This window comes from Camelina sativa, chromosome 18 (assembly GCF_000633955.1).
Source record: "Camelina sativa cultivar DH55 chromosome 18, Cs, whole genome shotgun sequence".
Classification (NCBI taxonomy): domain Eukaryota; kingdom Viridiplantae; phylum Streptophyta; class Magnoliopsida; order Brassicales; family Brassicaceae; genus Camelina; species Camelina sativa.
This window is the reverse complement of record NC_025702.1, coordinates 14,275,097-14,297,388: the sequence shown is the minus strand read 5'-3', so window position 1 is coordinate 14,297,388 and position 22,292 is coordinate 14,275,097. Positions and strand designations below refer to the sequence as shown.

Sequence of the window (22,292 nt, the reverse complement as noted above, 5' to 3'; positions counted from 1 at the left end):
TTCTTTACTTTTTAATTAGAAGGTACAAAATTATACAATAAAAAATCCACGAATGAGCAAGTGACACGTGACTGAGTAGCTTCCATTGAAATAAATTACAAAAAAAGCCTTAAAGCATCTCTTCTTCTCCGCCGTGCCAATTTCTAATAATCGATTCCGGATCCGATCCGATCCGATTCGCATCGAACACCACCACCATCACCAATTTCCCCCCAAGCTTTCACATTTAGGGTTTTCCGTAAATCACTCAGGTGAATATAATCGAATATAAGCAAAATTATCTTGTGTAAAATTAATCAAATTTATCTGATTATTCGGAGAATCCATGAACGTTGTTGGTCATCAATGGAAACTTCTGTAATGCACACGAATCTTCCCAAGGTAGAAGACGATGATGATGAATGGGGTAAGTAACTCTCTTTCTCTGTTAATTTCTATTTTCCCGGATAAATTTTGGGTTTTTTTTTTTTGTGGGTGTGTGGAAATTAGGGTTCTTTGTGTTTCTGTGATCGGATCATTGTTTAAATTACGAGATCATTTTTTGATTTGGGTACCAGACAATGATGGGTTTGTGATTCCAAGCTTGGAGATTGAACAAGAGAATGTTATTAATGATGATGCAGAAGCTCAAACATCAAAACCTTCTTCTTCTTCTTCTTCTTCTTCTCCTAAGGTCAGTGTTTTGATGATTTCTATCTCAGAGGAGGAGGAGGAGCATCAAATTGTTTGTAACTCCTTTTATTATCTCTCTTTTGTAGATTAAAGCTGAAGAAAATAATAGTATATACTTAGGACCACATGGAGCTCCTCCCTCTCAGCTTCCTGATGGTAGTAACAACACTACGAGCCGCAAGCAGCGGTTTAAGCAGAAGCTCAAGGAAGCAGACGAGAAGATGAGTGTCTCCTCTGGTCGAGAAAACAAACTGGCTAACTTGAGAGAGCTTGTAGGTGGAGGTCTTGATAAAGGAACTAACCACATGGCTAAAGGTGGTGTTTCAAGAGACTGGCTTGATCCACATTGCCATGAATCTCAGTACGAGAAACGACGACATCTCTAACGCTCCCTCTTGAATATGTTTTGTATCAATCAATATACTGGAAAGTTCGGAGCAATGTAAAACCAAATCTTTATGTCCTGTCCTTTCAATCATCCATTCTTTGGTGTTTTGGGGGAGCTTTTCATATCAGATCAATAGCAAGTAAAGTCATATGTATATAGTCGTATAGAGAGAGATGTACGAAAATTTTTACACTCAGCATCAAGAAACAATCATAAAGGGAGAGTATTGGCATAAACATTCATTATAATCTCACAGAAAGATACAAATCAAAGTTTCCAAAAAGCTCTTCACTGTCTTTGCTTTTCCTGTTGTGTGCAAATATAGCTTAACAAAGATTCTGATTCATCTTCGCAATAGCGACGCTTACCTTTGAATCTGAGACGTCGTCTGAGCTAGAACGATGTCAGAAGTTGTTAAAGTTCCCGATTCATCGTAATCGAGTTGCTCGAACTCTTCCATTATCCCAGAGATATCTTTCTCATCAATCTTTCCCATTTCTTTCAGTTTATATAGAATAAACTCTGCAGCTCTGCAACACACAAAAAGACAAACATAAGAAGAAGAAGACAGAAGAGAGAATATGTTTGATGTCTTACCCGACGACTCCATCTTCATCAAGATCAGCTGCTTCGAGATCATTATTTGTGATTCTTCTTGTCAAAACCCATTTCACTAACGCCCTCTGTTTGTTTTCTGTATTTAGCTCAGCCACGTAGAGGAAGAACTGAGCCAAACAAATGGTGCTCGTCAAGATCCAAAACACAGCAAAAAGGCGTCCTGTTCGCGAGCTAAAGCTCTTATCGCCATAACCCAATGTCGTAACCGTGGAACAGACGCAGTAGAAAGCGTCAACAACCGGCATTTTCTCAACCATTACAAGGAAAATTACACCAACAAGGATGAGGACTACAAGGACAAGGCATGTAGCATAGCATTTGTATCTCAACTTGTTAGTATGCAGCTCTTTGAGAATGTCTGTTGGACCGAAGCTTTGACGCAAATGGAAAGCCCTAACGAGCAAAGTCTCTTGCTTCTCCACTAGATAATCCGCTGCTTTACTTAAAAGGTGACCAACAAGGACCATCCCAGAGAAGACAAAGGCACAAGCAAGTAGTCTTGAGGCAGAACTATTAGGGACAAGGTCACCGTATCCAACGGTTGTCATCGTTACAATACAGAAATAGACAGCATCCAACACACCATTGGTCTTACGACCTGAGATCTGGTCTCTCACGAAGTAGAAACAGAAAGTACCAACGGCTAAATATAAAGCCAAGAACATGATCACTCGCCTGAGGTTAGGGTTTACATCAGTGAACATTGGGATTTTACTAGGATTTGGAGGTGGTTCATCGATTTTAACATCATCACTGTACATACAATCACCACGAGGAGCGCTTCTAGAGCGACGCAATCTTCTTTTCCTTGAAGAAGAAATTCTTGAGCTTTGGTTGAAATCTTGAGCCATGGTATCTACCTTGTCAGTTGGTAACAAGGGCGTATGAGCTGAATCATTCGACATTTCTACAATCAAACCAAGTAAACTATAAGATCTGCCAGATCAATCAAAATGTCTTGTCAATTCACAGAACTATAAACTGTAGGAGCTACATCGATTGTCAAATTAAGACGAAAATTTCGAAACTTTATAAAGCATAACCATGAAACAGAGCAAATCTTAGAATAAGATGAAACGAAAACCTCATTCCAAAATAGATGATACAGAAACTTACACACCACAACTGACATTTTGTTTGTCTAAGAAATCATGTTCAGAGAAATCAACAAATAGACCAAAGATTGCTACTTTCGTAACAGAGTCTTCTCAGATGTTAGAAACAGATTCTTTTAGTTACACATCTAAAGATTAGACCTTTAACAATGAACAGGGACAAGCTGTGTGGAGGGGGTGTAAAGAGTAATCAGACAGACACAGAATCCGAAACTGAAGGAAGATGAAGGCATACCCAGAAATTGTAAGATCGAAATCGGGATAAGCGGTGTGGTCTGATCTCACAGTTGGCCAATTCTCTTGTGTGCTTACTTCTCTAATTTAATCTTAATTATCCTTTTTTTGGGTAGAATTAATCTTAATTATCCTTGTCATGCTTAATCTATCTAAGCAAACTAATCTAAATTTTTTTATATAATGTCATTCCAGATGATTAGAAAATAATTAATTATAATTATTTATAAATACCCATTTTAATTATTAATCTCCATCTCAATAAAGCTGTACCTGTACTAGGGTTCGACATTTGGGTAATCTGTTTGGGTATGGATATTATCCGTTCGGGTTCGGGTAAATGGGTTTAGAAAAATAGAACCTATTGGATATTTTTAGATATATGGGTTCGGTTTGGGTACTACTGGATTCGGATCGGTTTGGGTTATAAATTTAGAAACCGATTAGTACTCGAACTACCGGGTACCCGAAAAAATATAATTAAAATTAATTAAATTTCAATAAATTTAGTTAAATTTTGACTTATGTGACAAAATATTTTAGATATTTTGATTATTTTTGATATTTAGGTATAAAACTAAATGAAATATTCAAAATAATCATCATATTTTGGGATAATTGCATTGTATTAATGATAAATATTATAAATATGTTTATGTTTTCGGGTTTAATGGGTACCCAAACGGGTACCGGGTATTACCCGATCTTAACCCGAACCCACAAGTATTAGAAAATAGAACCCAATAGAGTTTTATAGGCAAACCCGTACCCAACCGAATCCGGTTTTTCGCGTCGGGTTTCGGATTGAATATTTGGGTATGGTTTTTATGCCCAACCGTACCGTGTACGCCGACCCCAATAATATAATATAAATATAATGGTTCATGTTTTTATAATCTAAGTTTTTAATTCTCGATCGAGACTTTTTAAAATTGTTAGTCTCCTGCACATTTGACCAATATTGTGTAATTTATTCATCTGAGTTAGTTAGTTTAGTAGGAGTACTAAGACTATCTTTATCGGGGGGTTTTTAGCTTGAGTTCTTAGTTATAATGTGATTAAATTAAATCAAAACTGGTGAATATGCTAAGAAAGAACTCTTAACTAAGACCATGGGAATTGGTGTTCCCAGTTTTTTGGTCTCCCAAATTTAAAATTATTATTTTGAAAGATTCTTATTTTTAGTACGAGCATTGTTGTCTATTTGTATTTGGTCCTTAAATAAAATAATAATATTTTGAAAGTTTAAACATTAATTATTTAAATTAAAAGCAAATTCATACAATAAAGACATTAAAAACATAAAACATAAAAACATCAGAAGTAAAAACAAACATTTTATTCAATTTATAAAAATTTTAAAATTAATCTTCATTATCTGGAAGATGTCCAAAGTTAGTCCAAATATGCTCAATCAAATCATGTTTTAGTTGGTCATGGGCTTGTTTATCCCCAAGTCTTGTTTGACGAGTAATCGTATTGCTGATATTTGAACCCACACCGGCGGCACCAACGGTAAATGTTTGATCCACATGTTCTCCGTGTTGAAATTCAGAAACAATGTTTTGGAAACTGTATGTATGTCGTTCATCTTCGACAATCATATTATGGAGTATTATGCATGCTTTTATAACATTTGCCATTCTGTATTTATCCCATAAACGAGACAGATTTTTAATAACGGCGAATCTAGCTTGCAAGACTCCAAAGGCACGCTCAACATATTTCCGCACAACTTCTTGTTTTTTAGAAAAGAGAGATTTTTTCATACCTTGTGGAAGTCGGATAGATTGAATAAAAGTGGTCCAATTCGGATAAATACCATCAGTGAGATAGTACGCCAAATTGTACTCCCTTCCGTTGACAACGAAGTTGACTTCCGGAGCTTGACCGGTTATTATGTCATCAAAAACATTAGATCGATCAAGAATATTAAGATCGTTCATAGTACCTGGAGCTCCAAAAAAGGCATGCCATATCCAGAGGTCATACGAAGCTACCGCTTCCAACACGATTGTAGGTTTTCCGGTTGCTCGTGAATACATGTCTTTCCAAGCCGTGGGACAATTCTTCCACCCCCAATGCATACAATCAATGCTCCCAACAATCCCGGGAAATTCACGCTGTTCATTCTGATAGAGTAGTCTTCTAGGTCCTCCGGTGTAGGACGTCTTAGATATTCATCTCCAAACACTTGGATGATGCCGGCGGTAAACTCGTGCAAACATTTCCGAGCTGTTGAAGCACCAATTCGTACATACTCGTCAACACTGTCAGACGAACTACCATATGCCAATTGACGAATTGCTGCAGTACATTTTTGTATAGGTGATAGACCAGCCCGTCCGGTTGCATCCTGGGTTTGGCGGAAATATTCGACTTCGGTAGAGAGACGTTGCACAATACGCATGAACAATGGCTTGTGCATGCGAAACCGTCGCCGGAATAAATATTCTGAAAATGTTGGAGTGTCACTGAAATAATCATTCCAAAGATTATTGTGGCCTTTTTCCCGATTTCTCTCGATAAAAATCCTTTCGTTTGGCTCCTTTGGTTCCGGAATAAGATGCGAAACATCATAAATATTTTGTAAATAATCATCAAATTATCACCATCATCTCCTTGGTAGTGATAATGATCATCATCTCCTTGGTAGTGATAATGGTTTGAATATGATCCCATTACAAATAAAATAAAAAAGAGAAAGGAAGAGAGATCTTGTATTGAGAAGAAATAGTTTGTATTGAGAATGGAAGTGAATGTTTTGTTGCTTTGATATTGTTTGTGTTTCATTATGGTCGCATATATATAATGGAAGACTTGTGTTTCATTATGTTCATTGTGTAACCCGTGTGTTGCATTACGGTGAGCCTCAACTTTATTGTGTAACCCGTGACATTGAAAATAAATACTGCCAAGAAACATAGTACATAATGTGAGAACCCGTGAGCCTCAACTTTATATTGAAGAATCTGTGACTCTATAGTGTAACAACAAGTACATAATACAAACACAAAGGCCATTACAAAAGCAGAGTCATTAAAAAGGCATAACCTGAACATCCGAGTAATTACATTACACCACCACCCTAACTAAATGTCTCCAATCTGATTTAAGTAGCCATTACAGCCAACAACCATCCATTACACCAACAACCAGCCTACGAAAATAGCTATTACACCAACAACCAGCAAATCAGTTACATTTCTAAACTTATTTTCCTTAAGTAGATCAGAAACTACATTCTCTAACATAACCATTTTCTGTTCAGTTGCATAACTCTGATCTCTAACCTGATTGATGTCTGATTCATAGTCATTGAAGAAGGTTAAGTAATCTACCTTCTCAGCCATCACTTCATATCGTCTATCACTGTCTCTCAGCTCCTCCATTACAGCCACATCCCATCACTTGTAAATATGCATCTCTCCATCATCGACATTTGGACATGTGAAGAACCTACTATAAGTAACAAAGTTATCATATATAGTAAAACTTAAACTTCAATAACATTAAAAACAGAACAACGAGTTATCACATACCTTCTGTTGTAGCAGCTGGATAGAATTGGCTGAGCACCACAGTAGCATACCTTGGGGAATCCATGCTCAACCTCAGGTTGAGGTGGGTATTGCCTCGACTCAGCATTGATGAACGTACTCTCTGCTTCATCCATAAGAATCAAAGCTTCTATTTCTCTCTCCGTAGTGTCCTCTGAGTACATATCATACTGATCGGATGACTCAGGCTGAGAGTAGCTATAGTCTTGGCCTATTTCTGAATTAACCTGAAAATAAACAAGAAGAAGCAGATTAGACTTAATAGAACAAATTTTAAAAAGAAATCACAATCTGATTAAGTGAGTTAATACAAAAGCCGAGTTCCTAGAACATGAAATAGACTTATATAGATTCAGATTAAAACATGGAATACAAAAGCCGAGTTACTAGAACATGAAATACAAATAAAACAGGAAATACAATGCATAGAAATTAAGCAAGAAATACAAACAACAAACACATAGTTAATATCATAAATACTGGGACACAATCTTGTTCATGATAACTTCTTCACTCGCATTCAAGGGTTCTTTTTTGGCTAACAGAGTGTCTAGGATGGCCAGCTTTTGTAGTTTCTCTTTTTCAGCCAATTCCTCTTTCTTGACATCCCACATGCTCTTATACTCAGCAAGAGTCTTCATGTTTGTGGACTGAGCATTGTTCTTCTTTGCCTTTGCAACCTTGATCCCTTCTGGCCTTTTCTCATAGTCCTCAACATTGCAGCTTGATGCTTGTGAACCTTCAGCAGCTGGTTTCCTCTTCGTTGCAGGCTGAGATGGAGGCGTGTTAATAGTGTTAAGGCTGAGCCATTTCTGCTCAAACCTTAACAGACACCAACAATATTCAAGGTTAAACCTCTTCTTATGGTCAGCGAAGTAGAGATCATGTGCACTCTTTAAGATATGCTTTTCAGAATGACCAGAGCTGTTCAGTCTCTCTGCAGCTGTGATTGCCGCACAGAACTTGTTAGTTTGGTCATTTATCTTGTGCCAACGCTGCTTGCAATGTGCCACCAGCATCTGTTCACCACCATTCCTATCATGAGGAGAGTCAGCATAGTACCGGCTAATCCTTTGCCAGAAGCTTCCTCTCTTTTGTTGATTTGCAACAATGGCATCCTTTGAAGTGTTGAACCATGCGGAGATCAAGACTTCATCATCAGCAGGTGCCCATGTCTTTCTCTCCTTGCGCTCCAATGGTGTTTCTTGAGAAAGAGTTGGCGCCTCAGAAGGTTGGGAGCTGTTAGGAGGCATTTGTGAGCTGTTTTGTCCAGAAGGTGGATAACTTTCCCAACGAAAGTTTTCATTTATACTACCTTCTTGACTGTTAAGCAGGTTTTAGTAAGAAGAAGGCTGATAATCCATATGAGGAATCTTAGAGAATGAGTAGAGAAGAGAAGAGATTAGATAAGAGAATGGATTAGATAAGAGACGCGGTTAGAAAGAGATTTATGATGTAAATAGAAAGAAGATGTTTGGGGTTTAATAGGTTAGAAGGTAACTTGCAATAAGTAACAATTCATAATGAGCTAACAACCACAATCTAATCACAATTTATGACAAGTACACTTCACAAAAGCATTCAGTTTATGTGACTAAACAAGAAACTATGAACAAACCAGACCAAAATGTCACCAACCAGGACCAGCTAGTTCGTAAACATTACACAGCTAGTTCGTATACATTACACAACAAGCATAACAATTAACCAGGCTATTTAACTACACATTACTAGAGACAAACCTTTATTTTGATAACCCTATACACAGATACCATATACACATAGACTAATCGACCTTATACACAGAGACTAATCGACCATACACACAGACACATAGACCATATACACAGAGACAAACCTTTATTTCGATAACCCTATACACAGAGACTAATCGACCTTATACACAGAGACTAATCGACCATACACACAGACACAAAAACCATATACACAGAGACAAACCTTTATTTCGATAACCCTATACACAGAGACCATATACACAGAGACTAATCGATAACCCTGAAGAAAATCAGCGAAATCTCAAATTAGAGGAAGAACACAAACCTTATTTCGCTCGATTGAACCGCCGGACAAGCTTCGGGAGACACAGTAGATCGTTTTCGGCTTGAAATCGGCGGAAAAGAGGAAGAATATTGAGGGAATTGATCGTTTTCGGTTTGAAATCGGCGGAAAAGACACATAAGACACATAAGATCGTTTTCGTCGCCGTCGAGATAGAAGAGAGAATTCGAAAACTTTCTCTCGAGAAAGTGTTTTGTGTTAACCCTACCCAAAATATTCTCCCAATCACCATCTTCCACATGTCCAAGTAGACGGACGAAAAACATTCCATTTAAAGAGATTTTTTTAATATTGGACCATTTTTGATTTAACTTTAAAAACCAAATGCTGGGGGACGGCCCAAAACTACACCATTGCACATGGTCGTTTAAGAGTCCCTCATAGTCATCGACGTGGTCAAAATTGGTTGGGTGAAACATTTTAGAAAAAAAGAAAAACTTGTTTTTTTTTCTCCCTCTTCCTTCTCTCTCGCGACGAGCGGTGGCGACGCGGCGGAGAACGATACTCTCGCATCTGGGGTGTGCTTCTTCTTCTTGTTTTTGGTAACTTTCTGGGCAAAACCCTAATACTTATCTGAATTCCGTGATTAGGGCTCTGTTAAAGTTGTTGAATTTTTACAAAAGAAACAAAAATATGCGGGTTTGTCTTGAAGAATCTGTTTTGTTGTTTCCTTGAAATTTACAGTACAAACGATGTTGGGTTTAATTCATGTACTTGATGAGCTCGTCAATGGTCTTATGCCACTGCTTATCCTTCAATTGGAATTGGGGATGGTTCTGTTAATATATACATATGTCTTTGATTTTAGGGATTAACCCACTTTGACGAAATTCTACAAGAAGCATAGTTTTAGATGGTATGTTCAATCCCCAAAATACGTATGTTGTATATCTGGATCATAGTTTTGGTCATAACTTGAAGAGGGTTTCTTCCGTTTCACTGTCCGCAGGAAGTGATGCAATTCTTCTTGGTGCTGAGACCCTTCGTGGATTGTACCCGGTGGAAACCATATCAACTGTTGGTAGAATCTGTTGTGAGGTAGGCTTTATTTTCTAGTTCTATGGTATTATTATTTCCACTGCCTTCTTAGCATCTCAATCATCTGAGCTATAATTTGTCATCTGCTTTTCTCTTAACGCATTCATGTATTTGTTTACAAGCAGAGAAGGTTTTCAACCAAGATCTGTTCTTCAGAAAGACTGTCAAGTATGTTAGAGAAGGCTTCTTCTGCTGTAAGTCTCTCTTCTGCGTAACCTACAAAAGCTGAGAATTTTCTCCGCATGTTGATTATTTCCGTAATCATTTCTAACTGAGAGGCTTAATTTCTGCTTGATATCAGGTACGGGTAGCCATCAAGGTTAAGGCATCCGTGATTATATGCTTTACCTCGTCTGGAAGAGCAGCAAGGTTCACGCCCTTCCTTCCGGCTTAAACTAATCTTTCATTTAAATTCTTTCTAGCTGTCTACTGAATGTTTCTTCCATCATATTGATCTTGTTCCTTAATTGATGTTTTACATGATTCTTAGTCTGTGTGTTATTATTGATTGTAACTGATCAATGCTCATTGACATTGTAACTCTTTACAGGCAAAGTTTTTGGCGGTATTAATCCTCATTCCATGGGCGTTAGACTTTTTGGCCCATGATTATGTCCTTAGATAGGTGATTTCTTTACTCTTGCTGTTAATTTCCCCAGATTATGTCTCTACGTTGTGTTAGTCCCCAGGTTGATTATTTAGTTTGTGCTTTTACTCATAGATATGTGAAGACTGTACCACTTGCTGCCCAGACGCTTGATGTGAGACGAAATCAGAAGCTAGAGTCATAATCGGGAATAACACAATCATCTTTTAATCATATTTCGTTTTTGTTACGGATTGGGGAACAACACAATCATCTCTAGCTACACGGTTTTTAATCCTTTGCAGCAGAACCAAAGGTACGTCTTTTTAAACTGTTTGAAGTTGCTTAACCATCTTCACGTGGTTGAGAATATCTGGCAAAAGTTTGCCACAAATCAAGATTACAACGAAACTTTTTTCCCATATGTAATTTCTACTTCTATTTTAATATGCTTTTGTGTTTTGTATGTTTAAAAGTTTATGAAATGCAATAATAAAATCTTCATTGTTTAAACATTTAAACATTTTTTTTTTCAAAACTAAGAACCTCACTTATAAGAGTCTACCATTGGAGGAATACAATTTTAATTAACAAACAAAAGGTTCTTAATTTATAAAAATATACTTTTTAATACTAAAAAGTTTAAGAACCCCAAAATTAAAAACCTACCAATAAAGATGCTCTAACAACCCATGAAAGTTTCAATCCGAGTAACATTTGTTATATATTTCACCGATTTTTTAAAAAGCAGAGATATAACTATTCGATGAATATAAGTCGACTGATCACAATTTTTAATGTTAATAATAATACATTATACATCAAAGATTTTGCTAATGAACTCATGATGATACATAGTATATATATATATATATGTATAAATTGCATACTTCAAAACTTCCTCAAACACAGTTAAATATAACACACAAACTGGATTACTAGGTGATGATCGATATACATAATTATAATTGTAGACTCATATTGATAAGAGGTCGGTAGAGAGAGAAAGAGAGAGACATGAGATCATCCAACACCAACATAAACCTTAAAGCTGATCAGGCCAGAGAAATGATTCAATTGCAAAAACCCTCTTGTCTTCAAGAGATCCTTCGAAGGAGAATCCGTATTGTTTGAGGAGCAAGTCGAGGCTGAGATCATCCATCGCTTCATAGTCTGACTTGGAGTACTTAGGGTAGTGAAGAGGAACTTGGAATCCACTTGGGAATTCTTCTTTCTTCATCATCTTTATGATTTTGTTGCGGTTGCTTTGGCAGTTGTTGCTTGTTTGATCCATATGGTTTGAGTAGCCGAACATTTGAGTAAAAGCCGAGGTAACGAGCAATTTCATTTCCATTATTGTTTTGGTTGATATCAAGATTTTACAATCTAAGGAAGAAAAATAAGCTTTGAAATAAAGATTAAGAGTAGATGGAGGGAGAGAAGAAGAAGCAAACAAGCTAAAGACAAAAAACCAAAAAAAAAAAGAAGCTTAACACAAGCTCAAACTCAAAGGCAGGCGTGGAGTAGTGTAAAGGCAACCAAAGACTAGTGCATATATATAGGGCGACGCATAAGACATAAATTTTTTTGTCCGAAAAATAAATATTTCGTCATCTAATCGTCATTAAGTTTTATTTATTTTTATCATCAAAACTATAGTAAGTAATTTTACCAACATATAAGCTGTGTTAGAATTATGGAGTGTGAGGTAAACAAAAGTATGATTAACAACGAGTACTTTTGTTCTAAACAAAACTTTTTTTTTTCCTTTTAATCAACAAAGTATGATCGTAACGACTTATATTTTGTTTGTAATACTAAAAAAATAACAAAGATCAGATGATTTATTAGCTGGAAAACTAGTTGCGGTAGTTTTACGTATGCAAATGCTATTATACAAAGATAAGAAGGTTCTGGAGGTCTCATATGGCCTGTATTAGGAGCTAACTAATGTAACACAAGTGATTATACATAAATCGGACGAGAAAGTCTGTCCTAATCTAGACAATAATGATTCATCGACTTGAAATATGTCAGTTTAGCAACCAATTTGTCCGACCTTGAGATCATAATAAATCTAAATAATCTGTCACAAAATGTGAATGAGACGGGTGTGAGCTGCATGCACCAGACAATGCATCAGCCAATGATGATTCATGCACTGATTTTTTTCATTGTGCGGCTAAAGAACAAAACGGTTGGGAGTAGATTTTTGTGTCTTGGTGTGCAAGGAGGAAGTAGGTGTAAGCATTTAATATTTCTATTAAAGAGGGAGGTCCCCGTTTTCTAACTAAGACAATCGAATTATTTGGAGCCATTCATATGAGTTTCGTGTTTGTGTGGTGGTACTGATGATGTGTCTCCCTCTCTTTACAGTTTCATTACAATTGACAAATATCTCTCTTTATCCAGCAATGCTCATCGTTTTTAATAAATTTTAGGTGTAGATTTAGAATTTTTGCGTGCTTTGTGTGAAATATAACCTGTATTTTTGAGTTTTGTCTAGCTGTGAGACTTGAGGCCTACGCTGTCCGATTTCCTCAACCCGAATCCAACACTGATCCCCAAACCCAAAAATAAGGCCAAGTCCAAAAGAATTCAAATTTAAGTTCGGTATGGATTCTTTAGTTGAATCGAACTCTAAACCCAACAAGACCCCCTCACTACTAAATAAGTTTTTTTTACTCTGGTTGCTATGTTAAACTCTAGTTTGGTTTCCCATTCTCAACCAACTCATTGGACATAGAGGTGCTTCAAATATGAAATTTTCTTGCAAGCAGTATTTTTCACCTTTGCATAAGAGAATAACACTGTTCACAAGAATCAATAATTACAAAAGTGAGAATAATCTCGGATACTAAAACTAATTCCAGTGAAAATAAATAACCTGACTTTATTGTGCTGTTGTCAAAAAGTTGGTACATTCTGAGAATCACTTGCGTGCATTAATCAATGTTTTTAAAGGTTTCAGTGTAAGAAAAGTTCGGAAACAAAAACAAGCTCTATGATTTCATTTGGATCTTCAAGTAGTTGAATTCAATTTCCACACAAGGACTTAATGACCAGCTTGAAGAGTCTTCTGCAGACAAACCGAAACAACAATCGGACCAGCCAAGTCCCCCAGCGCGCACCCTGCATTAAAAGAAAACCATCCACATCAATAATGTTCCACAAAGTGAAAGTTCTATCAAATTATATGTGCGGTTCCAAACAACACGTGAGGTGAGCTTACCGATCCATTGGCCCGTGGAGGGACGGATAAGGCATGAGCATATACCGGCTCCTATGGCAGCAAACAGTAAGGACGCCCCACATCTTACTGTGATACCCACAACTTTGTTTCCGAGATCCTTGGCTTGCTCTGTTATCACGACTTGTTTCTCTTCTTCTCCCACGGGTTTAACATTCGGGAACACACATCTGTAGATTTCAATGCCTACTTGAACTGCCCATGATGCTGCAACTCCAAGGAAGTGTCCTGCATATACACAGCCAAAGACAGAACATGCATAATAAGCTTCAGGAGAACTAAACAATGTTTCATCTGAAATAGATGGGGTACTTGATGGGAAGGTCTAGAAGAGTAGAAAAACCAGATATTTGTTACTATACCTCTAAGAGTTGTTTGGCTGACTTTAAAGATGTATACATGTGTGGGCAATCCTCTCTGAGCCTTGCGTAAAGTCGACTGAGGGACATCTGCATATATATATATTTATTTATCCACTCGATTAGTTCACCGACCTAAATCTGTCTACAAAGTTTTACTATAACGCAATGGAAGCAAAGTAATGAATAATGATGTTACCCTTTAGAAGTTTCCATGCCATACGCTGTGAGACATAACTCATAGCCAGCCTTTCAAGGAGTCTTCTAGTGGTCACAACTGTGGTCTGTATCATATAATACCGAAATTAGCAGTTAAAAAACCATGACATCATGAAGCAACTACAGATTGTACGAGCCTTTAAAATGGGTAACAAGACAAAGATCTGAAAATACTAACCTCACGGGCAATTTGCTTTGCTGACTTTTTAAGAGGAACAATCAAGTCCGGGCGGCGGCTTTCTTCTGCATCATTGTTTAGGAAATCATCATCGTCCTCAGAAGCCGTTTTAGGCTCCAAAAGAGGCAAATAAAACATCAGGAGCGATCTCACTGTCGTCATTGCAAGTGCCCTGACCTCAAAGGCTGAGAAAAGTGGTTTTGGCTGGATATTGTATTCCTTGGAAGTAGAAATATATGCACGCGGTTCACGCTGCAAAACATCAGCAGAGATTTTACGTATAGCACCAAGGTAGTCATCATCTATTCCAGCAGCGGCATCACAATAAGCAACTCGAGGCTCAAAAGAACTGTAACATGAATAATTTGAGTCATTGACTGTGACACAATCAATGCCGCAACACAACACAACCAATTATGCCAATGATGGAAGCCGGAAAAAAATACAAATAACTAGTTCTCTATGAAGAGCTAATGAGTATTCGACAAGACACATGAAAGAGATTACCTTACACACCCTGACATCAAAAAACCATATCTAAGACTAATCAATTATATTGTAATCTTACCACAAGGAACCCTATACTTCAAACTGGATTGCAAAATACGATCTTTACTAGTAATTGACACTTCTTCTCAATTAAAAAAAACTATAAATCTGGAACCTTTCCTTATTCATTCGAGTGGATAGAAGAATATCAATTAGCTTTTCAAACCCTAATCCAGAACAAAAATCACAAAAACTAGTAATCAATCCAATAACCCTTATCGACGACACGATCCAGTGGAAAAACAGAGAAAAGCAGAAACAGATCCAAAATCAGAGACAATACACAAACATACCCGAAGAGAAACCTAGAAGCGAAAGGAGCAGTGGCGGCAGCAGAAACTGCGGCGGCGGAGGCGGAACAAATCGAAGATGAGTGGAAACTGTGTTGATTGGATTTAGATTTCTTCAGTAGATCTAAAACTATAGCTATTCCCGCCATTACTAACAAGCCTACTTCGATCGAATTCTCAGTTTGTGATTAATCTTCGCTTCTACTAATTCAACTTGTAATCTTCTTTCAATTAAAAAAAACTATTTTTTTTTTCTCGAGAAAAGTATTGATTCTCAGAGTTTCTTACTTCTCTGTTTCTCGGGTAGGCAGAGACAGAGAGACGAGCTAAGACAGAGAGAGATCTGTTTGACTTCTCGTTAGCTTTTTGTCCTTTTTATTTTTACGGCCTTGGCCATTACAGGCCCATTAAAGGCCTATTAAAGGCCCAATAAGGTTCTGATATTTTCGTAATTTCGTAGTTAATGCACATTTTTTTCTCTCTCTTCTCTCTCTTCCTTCACCAAAGCAGCTGCCTTTTTGCCAAACCCCTGTAACTCTGAGAGAGAGAAGAGAGATCATCCATGGGAATACCTTATTTTCTTCAAGTTTACCTTAATCAGAACTCGTTTTCTTCCTCTTCATCTCCTGTTTTCAGCTTTCCCTTCTTCAAATCTTCCAAATCGATCGTTGATTTTGTGTTTTCGCCGCTGTTCTAAGCTTTCTTAAAGGTCACTGTTCTGTACAAAACCTTAAGAGGAATCGGTATTTCTTTCTTTACTGGAAAAAAATAAAAATTCTGAGATGCCCATTTCGTCTTCGTCATGCTTAAGTTGATTACCGCAGTCAAAGTCGTATCTTGGTGTTTGGCGGCGCTCTCGAGCTTAGATCAGTGTTTCCACGGCGTCGTCTCTGATCTTTCGACAGATCTTCCCAACTCTCCGCTCACTGGGTTCTTCTCCGCTTTCTCTAATCCCAACTTCTTCTTCGTTCGGATCATTTGACTTCGACGATTTTAGCTGTTTCGTTGGGAGCTGGAAAGGATGTTAATCGGTGTTATGCATTAGAGTGATTTGGTTTAGGGTTTCCACGGCATAGGGGATTTTAGTGGGTTATTGTTTTGGTCATTGAAGTTTAGGTTTTTAGGGGTTTCCACGGTCTTTGGTATATAGACATTGTTTTAAAAACTGGCTTTTACGGGGTTGCTTTAGAACTTGATTTGTGAGATAAAAGACTATGACTTTGAAGACGGCTGTTAGCTTTCAGTAGTTAGTTCTTTTATCTGATGCAAAGAAGGGTTTGGGGCGTTTGATGCTTGCCGGATCATTGTCATATTGAAAAATGTGCGAGAATGATCATTATTTTGTCGAATGGAAAGAGCATTTTGTATCACAAGAGAGAGGGAACCGTGTTGTTCATTACTTCCTGAAGGATTCTGCTGGCGAATCTATTCTAGCTGTGATTGGTACTGAGAGAAGTGTTAGACACATGTTCTATGTTGTCTCTGAGGATTTTGTGCGTATTTATGGTTCCGAGAATTCAATTCATGCTGGCTTTAAATGGAGGTCGAGAAGAGAGGTTGCAGATTGGCTCACTTCAATGCTGTCTAAGCAAAATATACAAGGAAACTGGTCGAGTACGCATTTATCTTTATCATGTACCATATGTGACCATTTTGTCTGTTCAGTGGAGAATTAATGAATGCTTCCTTTATGTGGGTCTCTTGTAGCTTTATAACCGATTATTTTTAACGTACTTGTTTATTGTTAATTTACAGAGTCACCAACGCGTGAGTCAGGTGAATCTAATGGATCCCTCGAAATTCCAAGCAATGGATTTACTGCTCAGCGAGCTCAAGCAACTGAAGAGGTGATGTTAAGCTTCTTGTTGCTCCATACAATTTTCACTGCATCTTACTCTCCTGTAATATTGATGGAAAATTCTCTCTCACAGGTCCGGCTTCCCATAAACTTGAGTGTTCACAGTTGGGAGATTATGTGGTCTGGAGCTTCTTGGATGTGTGCTAAACAGCTCAAACATTACCCATCATTTTGCAGGAATGGGACAACAATAGGGGTAAGTTGAAATCTTGGCATTGGTGAACTTTTGAGTATGTCCTTTCCTTGGAGGTGTAGTGCATGCATAATTCGATATATGTTGATTTTTCTTGTGGTTTGAATCTGTTTAGACCTTGATTTGGGAATACTAACTTGAACTCGTATTTTCTTCTTTTGGATTTTCAGGTTCAATCTTTTGTCTTTGTCATGAGCAAAGGGGATGATCGGTATGTTGCATATCTGGAAGATATGTATGAGGACAAGCGTGGCCTAAAAAAGGTCAAAGTGAGGTGGTTTCACTACACAAAAGAAGTGAAGGGTGCAGTTGCTCTCAAAAACTCAAACCCAAAAGAGGTTTTCATCACCCCTCATTCACAGGTAATCAGTGCAGAATGTGTTGATGGTCCTGCCACTGTCTTGACCCGTGAGCATTATGAGGAGTGTGTGTCTTCCTTTCCTAATTCTTTATTGGCAAGGGTACACATGTGCTATCGGCAACTCAGGAACAGCAAAGTTAAACCATTTGACTTGAGTAAACTGCGCGGATATTTGGACCAACCTATTATGTCTTGCTTAAGTTCTATGGAGCCTGGTCCTGTAGACTGTGCGATGAATATAGAGGATGATGAAGAAGGGAGTGAGGGTGAGAATGTGATGGTTGGTGCTGAGAGAAACAAGAAAAAACGTGAAGGAATGATGTCTGCCCATCTGTTAACAACTTATGAATCTTCATGCAAGAGACTCAAACTTAATGCCTCAGGCAAACTAATTACTTTCCCAACCGATGTTCAGAAACATTACAATGGAGTGATTAAGGCAGATGCAAAAATAGAGTTTCTGTGTCAAGATAGCGGTATTAGAGGCTGCTGGTTTAGATGTACTGTCCTGGAAGTATCAAGGAAACAGGTAAAACTCCAGTATGATGATATAGAGGATGAGGATGGATATGGAAACCTTGAGGTATTTAGTTGCATCCTCAGCCATTGGCTATTTAAATATTTTGTTTCTGGATGGAATCTGTTACAATCTTCTGTTTGTCACCTAATTATTATTTTTCTTTCTCATTTTTTTGAGTAGGAATGGGTGCCGGCTTTTAAATCTGCTATGCCTGATAAGCTTGGCATGAGGTCGTCTAAGCGGCCAACAATACGACCTGCTCCTCCTGATGCTAAAATAGTTGACTTTGATCCTACAATTGGTGAAGCTGTTGATGCATGGTGGAATGATGGTTGGTGGGAAGGTGTTGTAATCGCCAATGAAAAACCTGAAGCTGAGGACTTGCAAATATATATCCCTGGTATGATTTAGTGTGTTCCTATTTTCTCTTTCTGGTCTACTCTCTAGTTGCCTCCATTTTCTCCATCTTTCCCTTAATGTTGATATATGTGTTTTTTTCTTCATGTTAGGGGAGAACTTATGCCTAACGGTGCTCAGGAAGGATATTCGAATTTCCAGAGACTGGGTGGGAGACAGCTGGGTTGGTATCGATCCTAAACCCGAAATACTCGCCATAATATCATCTGATATTAGCCTGGAAATTAAGCTCTCCATGTCTTCCACTCCTGCAAAAGATGCCAAGGCTAAGCCCATTGCTATGCCAGATATTGTTGAGGAGGCAATACCTGAAGGCGATAAAGCGGACAATTCCCTTTTAGGAGAACAGAACAAAGAGCATAAAGATGTTGGGGTTGTTAAGGAGGATGATGGAAGCAAACTTTCAAAAGAAGTGAACAAAGAGGTTGGAAGTAACCAAAGTAAAACCTATGTCAACCATGAAAATACCGTGCAGGACCACAAAGAAGATGATGTTACCCTTAATGATGAGAAGCCCCGCAAATCAGAATCAGTCTTCACCCTATCAAAAACTACTACCACGCTGGTGACAACGTAAAGATGCTTTCTTGAAGTCATATATAATGATGGTAATTCTGGTACGTGCCACATCTCTGGAAACTTTGATGTTTCTTTTATGTATATATAAATTGACATAGTTTGCAGAAAGAAAGTGATTCTGGGTTTGACTTGGTTGGTGCTGAGGAGAGAGGAGTAGGTAAAGGTTGTATAGAAAATTGAAGAGGCATGATTTTGGTGGTTGCATTTGTTTTAACCGATCATCTAAGCATAGGATTATTTTGTACCTGGTTATGTTAGGTTTTATTTATGCAATGTTATTAGGAAAAAAGGAAAAATCCATTTGTGTTTTGCATATTTTCACAAAACTTCTTGTAAACCACTTTGCATCAGCGTGTAAGAAATCTCGTTTATCTAGAACCAAAACCTGGGTTTCATTTGCTTTTGAATTTGTTAAAACATGCAGATTCTAAATCACTCTGCTCAGATTCAAACTAATTACAAATGTAAAATAGAGTGTCGTTAGGTCATCATCTCCTGTTAGCTAGCTGGACCACTGTGACTTTTTTTTTTATGTCCGGTTAAAAAAACGGATTTAGAGTCTCAGCCATTGATCTCCATATATGAACTCTCTGCTCAGAAAAGGCTTCACTTCATTTCTGGTAAGAGTCTTCGTCCACGGTGCTCGGCCTCCTCTCTCTGCCCCTCTTCCCCTGCAATTGTACTCCCCAAACATCGCCGTCCTGCAAAAAAAAAAACGACTAATCGTTATGTTGTTTTCAGACAGAAATGCTTGTAGTATTAGAGATGACTTTTCAATTTCGAGATCTTTACCTTTGCCTCTCAGGGTCTTGCCAGTCACTCCAGCCCACTCGAGTGATAATATCAGCTATGAAACAGTTGGAATAAACAGTTCTCGAGTACTTACCCCAAGCTCTTCCGAGATAGACCTTGCCAGTACCATTGATGTCACAGTTCACAAACGAGAACCCGGTATCTTCAGTCGGTGAGTCTCTGTGATGAGCCGCGATCGCGCCATACCTCTTTGCGGTTGAGTGGATATGACAGTCCTGTTGTTTACCAAACACCAGATCAGTGTTTCACAAATGGATTTCGATACGAGGGATTTAAGAAGGAAGTAAATGGCTTTTACCTGATAAAGTGACTTCCCGTTGCCAAAGATGAAATCAACATCTCCTTGGATATAGGATTGGTAAAAGTAGTGAGATCCATTATCATCAAAAAGAGTGTCTTGTGATCCCAAAACCCTAACTTTATAGAACACTGCTTTGTCCCCTGTTACTTTCAAAGCCACCCCTTGCTTCCCTTTTTCTCCCGCCTCTGCCACCACCGTGTTCTGCCTCAATCCAAAAATCACACAAACAATTTTTAAAAATATAGAAAGCACAACGCATATAGAAAAATATGAAGAGAGGGTAAATAAGGGACCTCAAAAGTGATGGCAGTAGCGCAGAAGAAATCAGACTCAATGGAAACAGAGGCGGTTCTGCAAGTGCCGAGTTCTTTACCATCGCTATCGAGGTCTGAAGCTTTATCGCTCCAACTAATCACCGTCTCTTCCACATAACTCTCATTACCTATGAACGAAATGTACGGTTTTGATCTCGGCACAGTCACCTTCTCCCTGCAACAACAAAGTATATAATTAGCACAATACCACAGCTTATAAGAAACAGAGTATATAATAAATAGACAAGAGAATCTTAAACAGACAAAGATTCTTATTTTATGGTTTTTACGGACAAAGATTCTTTAGACCCACGATTTACTAAAAATCATCTGTAAACTGTAATAGTAAAACTACCCACGTACCGTCGTAGCTTATGCTTAGACTATTATATCCCACTAACCCAAGAATTAGCTTCAACTGCTATCTTAATTAAAAAAAAAAAAACCACACTCTCAAAGACGTTTCTAAAGATTAAAAACCATAAAAAAAAAATAAAGAAAAATAAAAGAAATCACGGTTTGTGTCTGAGATCAGAAACTTGATCTATAAGTTACCTGTAAATCCCAGGAAGAATAAAGATCTTAACTCTTTGAGAATTGGAACGAGGAACCATATCAACAGCTCCTTGAACTGTAACAGAGTCACCTCTACCGTTCTTATCAACCACAATAAATCTCTCCAGGCTCGTCGCGTTCTTTGCGTTTGCGTTGACGTTAGCGTTTGTGTTCACCGAGTTACTCTTATCCTCCTTAACGCTAAAACTCCTCTCTGGTCTCCCATCTTCCACAACTCTCAAATCTTCCCAACTTATGTAACTCCTCGACTCTTTACCCATCTGTAACGCACACGAACTCTTTAAACCGAGCATTACCCCAAAACAGAGCAATAAAACGGCGGGAATAAAAGCTTCGACTTTCATGGGGAATGAATGTGTTCAGGCTCATACCAAAAACGAAAAATTTAGAAATCAGAAGAAGAAGAAAAGTGAAGAAGTGTGGGGGAGTTTTTTCGTGTTGTGGAAATAAAACGTTTTAAGGTTTCTTCCTTCTCCCTTCTTACGTGGGAGTGATGAGAGTTAAAAAGAAGAAGAAGAGAAAATAAATAAATAAAAACTTTGGCAAAGTTTACGTTTTTTATTTCTTTATTATGGTTTTCGTTGGGGAGTCTTTGGAGGTGAAAGGTCGTGTGAGAAAGATGAGTTTAATAAATACTAGGAGCCTCTCCTCCCTCTCTCTATGTATGTATGTATGTATGTATGTAGTAATTTTTCACAACTCAACTCCCATAAACTTTGCCATCATCATCTTCATTATATACATATCCTTAAATTTAATTAATTTTGTGGGTTTTAACCACATAGGGAAATAATGATAATTATCTCTCTTTTGTTTGTAATTATCTTATTACAAATTATTGATTTTTGTAACATTTGTAAGAATAAAAATTCTCAGAGAAATTTTTGTAAGAAACAATCCATAATTTAAATACAAGAAATATTTTCGAACACTTTAATAGGATAAGTTTAAACATACAGATTCTCACAATGATTCTAGAATATTCATTTGAATATGTTCATTACTAAGATTAAAAACTATCATATGCTGGAAAAGAATAGTCATCTCGTAGTTATGATTTTGTGTTTATTTAAAATAATTTTCTCCCGATTTTTTACTATTTATTTATGTTAGTGTTTATCAATAAAAAGTGGTATTATATCTCTAGATATATATATATATATATATATATGGTAATAGTAAATAGATTTATCAGAAAAAAAAAAAAGTTTCTGTAATAATTATT

At 37.5% G+C, this 22,292-nt stretch overlaps 7 protein-coding genes and 2 long non-coding RNA genes across 12 annotated transcripts; 3 read left to right on the top strand and 6 right to left on the bottom strand.

The window, feature by feature from the left end:
* LOC104761612 lies at positions 121-1,167 on the top strand. Its single transcript, XM_010484718.2, has 3 exons — positions 121-406; positions 558-673; positions 759-1,167. Exons 1-3 carry the CDS (start codon positions 346-348, stop codon positions 1,056-1,058), a joined length of 477 nt encoding a protein of 158 aa, XP_010483020.1. The 5' UTR covers positions 121-345; the 3' UTR covers positions 1,059-1,167.
* On the bottom strand, positions 1,194-3,170 carry LOC104761611 (two-pore potassium channel 1-like). 4 transcript variants are annotated; one of them, XM_010484714.1, is made up of 3 exons: positions 3,029-3,170; positions 1,658-2,585; positions 1,194-1,590 (listed from the first exon to the last, which is right to left on the bottom strand). In XM_010484714.1, the coding sequence occupies exons 2-3, from the start codon at positions 2,581-2,583 to the stop codon at positions 1,425-1,427; spliced, it is 1,092 nt and encodes a 363-aa protein (XP_010483016.1). In that variant the 5' UTR covers positions 2,584-2,585; positions 3,029-3,170; the 3' UTR covers positions 1,194-1,424. The 4 variants fall into 4 exon arrangements, with proteins under 4 accessions (XP_010483016.1, XP_010483019.1, XP_010483017.1 ...); XM_010484717.2 differs by lacking the exon at positions 3,029-3,170 and adding an exon at positions 2,935-3,027; XM_010484715.2 differs by lacking the exon at positions 3,029-3,170 and adding an exon at positions 2,795-3,021.
* Positions 5,956-6,810, bottom strand: LOC104763475. The gene is made up of 3 exons (XR_002036501.1): positions 6,570-6,810; positions 6,369-6,486; positions 5,956-6,199 (listed from the first exon to the last, which is right to left on the bottom strand). It is a non-coding gene; the product is annotated as an uncharacterized LOC104763475 (long non-coding RNA).
* LOC109130506 (glutathione S-transferase T3-like) lies at positions 7,058-7,840 on the bottom strand. Its single transcript, XM_019240096.1, has one exon. It carries the CDS (start codon positions 7,838-7,840, stop codon positions 7,058-7,060), a length of 783 nt encoding a protein of 260 aa, XP_019095641.1.
* Positions 9,021-10,811, top strand: LOC104761610. The gene is made up of 7 exons (XR_763253.2): positions 9,021-9,208; positions 9,475-9,522; positions 9,616-9,704; positions 9,830-9,898; positions 10,006-10,073; positions 10,255-10,329; positions 10,426-10,811. It is a non-coding gene; the product is annotated as an uncharacterized LOC104761610 (long non-coding RNA).
* Positions 11,064-11,834, bottom strand: LOC104761609. The gene has a single exon (XM_010484713.2). The coding sequence runs from the start codon at positions 11,642-11,644 to the stop codon at positions 11,336-11,338; it is 309 nt and encodes a 102-aa protein (XP_010483015.1). The 5' UTR covers positions 11,645-11,834; the 3' UTR covers positions 11,064-11,335.
* On the bottom strand, positions 13,164-15,468 carry LOC104761608. Its single transcript, XM_010484711.1, has 6 exons — positions 15,139-15,468; positions 14,297-14,645; positions 14,099-14,183; positions 13,903-13,989; positions 13,523-13,768; positions 13,164-13,422 (listed from the first exon to the last, which is right to left on the bottom strand). Exons 1-6 carry the CDS (start codon positions 15,282-15,284, stop codon positions 13,346-13,348), a joined length of 990 nt encoding a protein of 329 aa, XP_010483013.1. The 5' UTR covers positions 15,285-15,468; the 3' UTR covers positions 13,164-13,345.
* Positions 15,613-19,101, top strand: LOC104761607. Its single transcript, XM_010484710.2, has 6 exons — positions 15,613-16,749; positions 16,891-16,982; positions 17,067-17,189; positions 17,357-18,130; positions 18,248-18,467; positions 18,577-19,101. Exons 1-6 carry the CDS (start codon positions 16,455-16,457, stop codon positions 19,059-19,061), a joined length of 1,989 nt encoding a protein of 662 aa, XP_010483012.1. The 5' UTR covers positions 15,613-16,454; the 3' UTR covers positions 19,062-19,101.
* LOC104761606 (pectinesterase QRT1-like) lies at positions 19,206-21,660 on the bottom strand. The gene is made up of 5 exons (XM_010484709.2): positions 21,047-21,660; positions 20,471-20,666; positions 20,175-20,378; positions 19,856-20,091; positions 19,206-19,764 (listed from the first exon to the last, which is right to left on the bottom strand). Exons 1-5 carry the CDS (start codon positions 21,409-21,411, stop codon positions 19,617-19,619), a joined length of 1,149 nt encoding a protein of 382 aa, XP_010483011.1. The 5' UTR covers positions 21,412-21,660; the 3' UTR covers positions 19,206-19,616.

Coding starts and splice junctions, on each gene's coding strand:
- LOC104761608 (XM_010484711.1), bottom strand. CDS start 15,284: ATGGCGGGAATAGCTATAGTTTTAGATCTACTGAAGAAATCTAAATCC. Junction 13,990..14,098: donor GGCATGGAAACTTCTAAAGG/GTAACATCATTA, acceptor ATATATATGCAG/ATGTCCCTCAGTCGACTTTA. Junction 13,423..13,522: donor CTCCACGGGCCAATGGATCG/GTAAGCTCACCT, acceptor CTTTTAATGCAG/GGTGCGCGCTGGGGGACTTG.
- LOC104761607 (XM_010484710.2), top strand. CDS start 16,455: ATGTGCGAGAATGATCATTATTTTGTCGAATGGAAAGAGCATTTTGTA. Junction 17,190..17,356: donor GGAATGGGACAACAATAGGG/GTAAGTTGAAAT, acceptor TTGGATTTTCAG/GTTCAATCTTTTGTCTTTGT. Junction 18,131..18,247: donor ATGGATATGGAAACCTTGAG/GTATTTAGTTGC, acceptor TTTTTTGAGTAG/GAATGGGTGCCGGCTTTTAA.
- LOC104761606 (XM_010484709.2), bottom strand. CDS start 21,411: ATGAAAGTCGAAGCTTTTATTCCCGCCGTTTTATTGCTCTGTTTTGGG. Junction 20,092..20,174: donor ACGGGAAGTCACTTTATCAG/GTAAAAGCCATT, acceptor GGTAAACAACAG/GACTGTCATATCCACTCAAC. Junction 19,765..19,855: donor CAAGACCCTGAGAGGCAAAG/GTAAAGATCTCG, acceptor TTTTTTTTGCAG/GACGGCGATGTTTGGGGAGT.
- LOC109130506 (XM_019240096.1), bottom strand. CDS start 7,840: ATGCCTCCTAACAGCTCCCAACCTTCTGAGGCGCCAACTCTTTCTCAA.
- LOC104761611 (XM_010484714.1), bottom strand. CDS start 2,583: ATGTCGAATGATTCAGCTCATACGCCCTTGTTACCAACTGACAAGGTA. Junction 1,591..1,657: donor GATGAAGATGGAGTCGTCGG/GTAAGACATCAA, acceptor TGTGTGTTGCAG/AGCTGCAGAGTTTATTCTAT.
- LOC104761609 (XM_010484713.2), bottom strand. CDS start 11,644: ATGGAAATGAAATTGCTCGTTACCTCGGCTTTTACTCAAATGTTCGGC.
- LOC104761612 (XM_010484718.2), top strand. CDS start 346: ATGGAAACTTCTGTAATGCACACGAATCTTCCCAAGGTAGAAGACGAT. Junction 407..557: donor AGACGATGATGATGAATGGG/GTAAGTAACTCT, acceptor TTTGGGTACCAG/ACAATGATGGGTTTGTGATT. Junction 674..758: donor CTTCTTCTTCTTCTCCTAAG/GTCAGTGTTTTG, acceptor TCTCTTTTGTAG/ATTAAAGCTGAAGAAAATAA.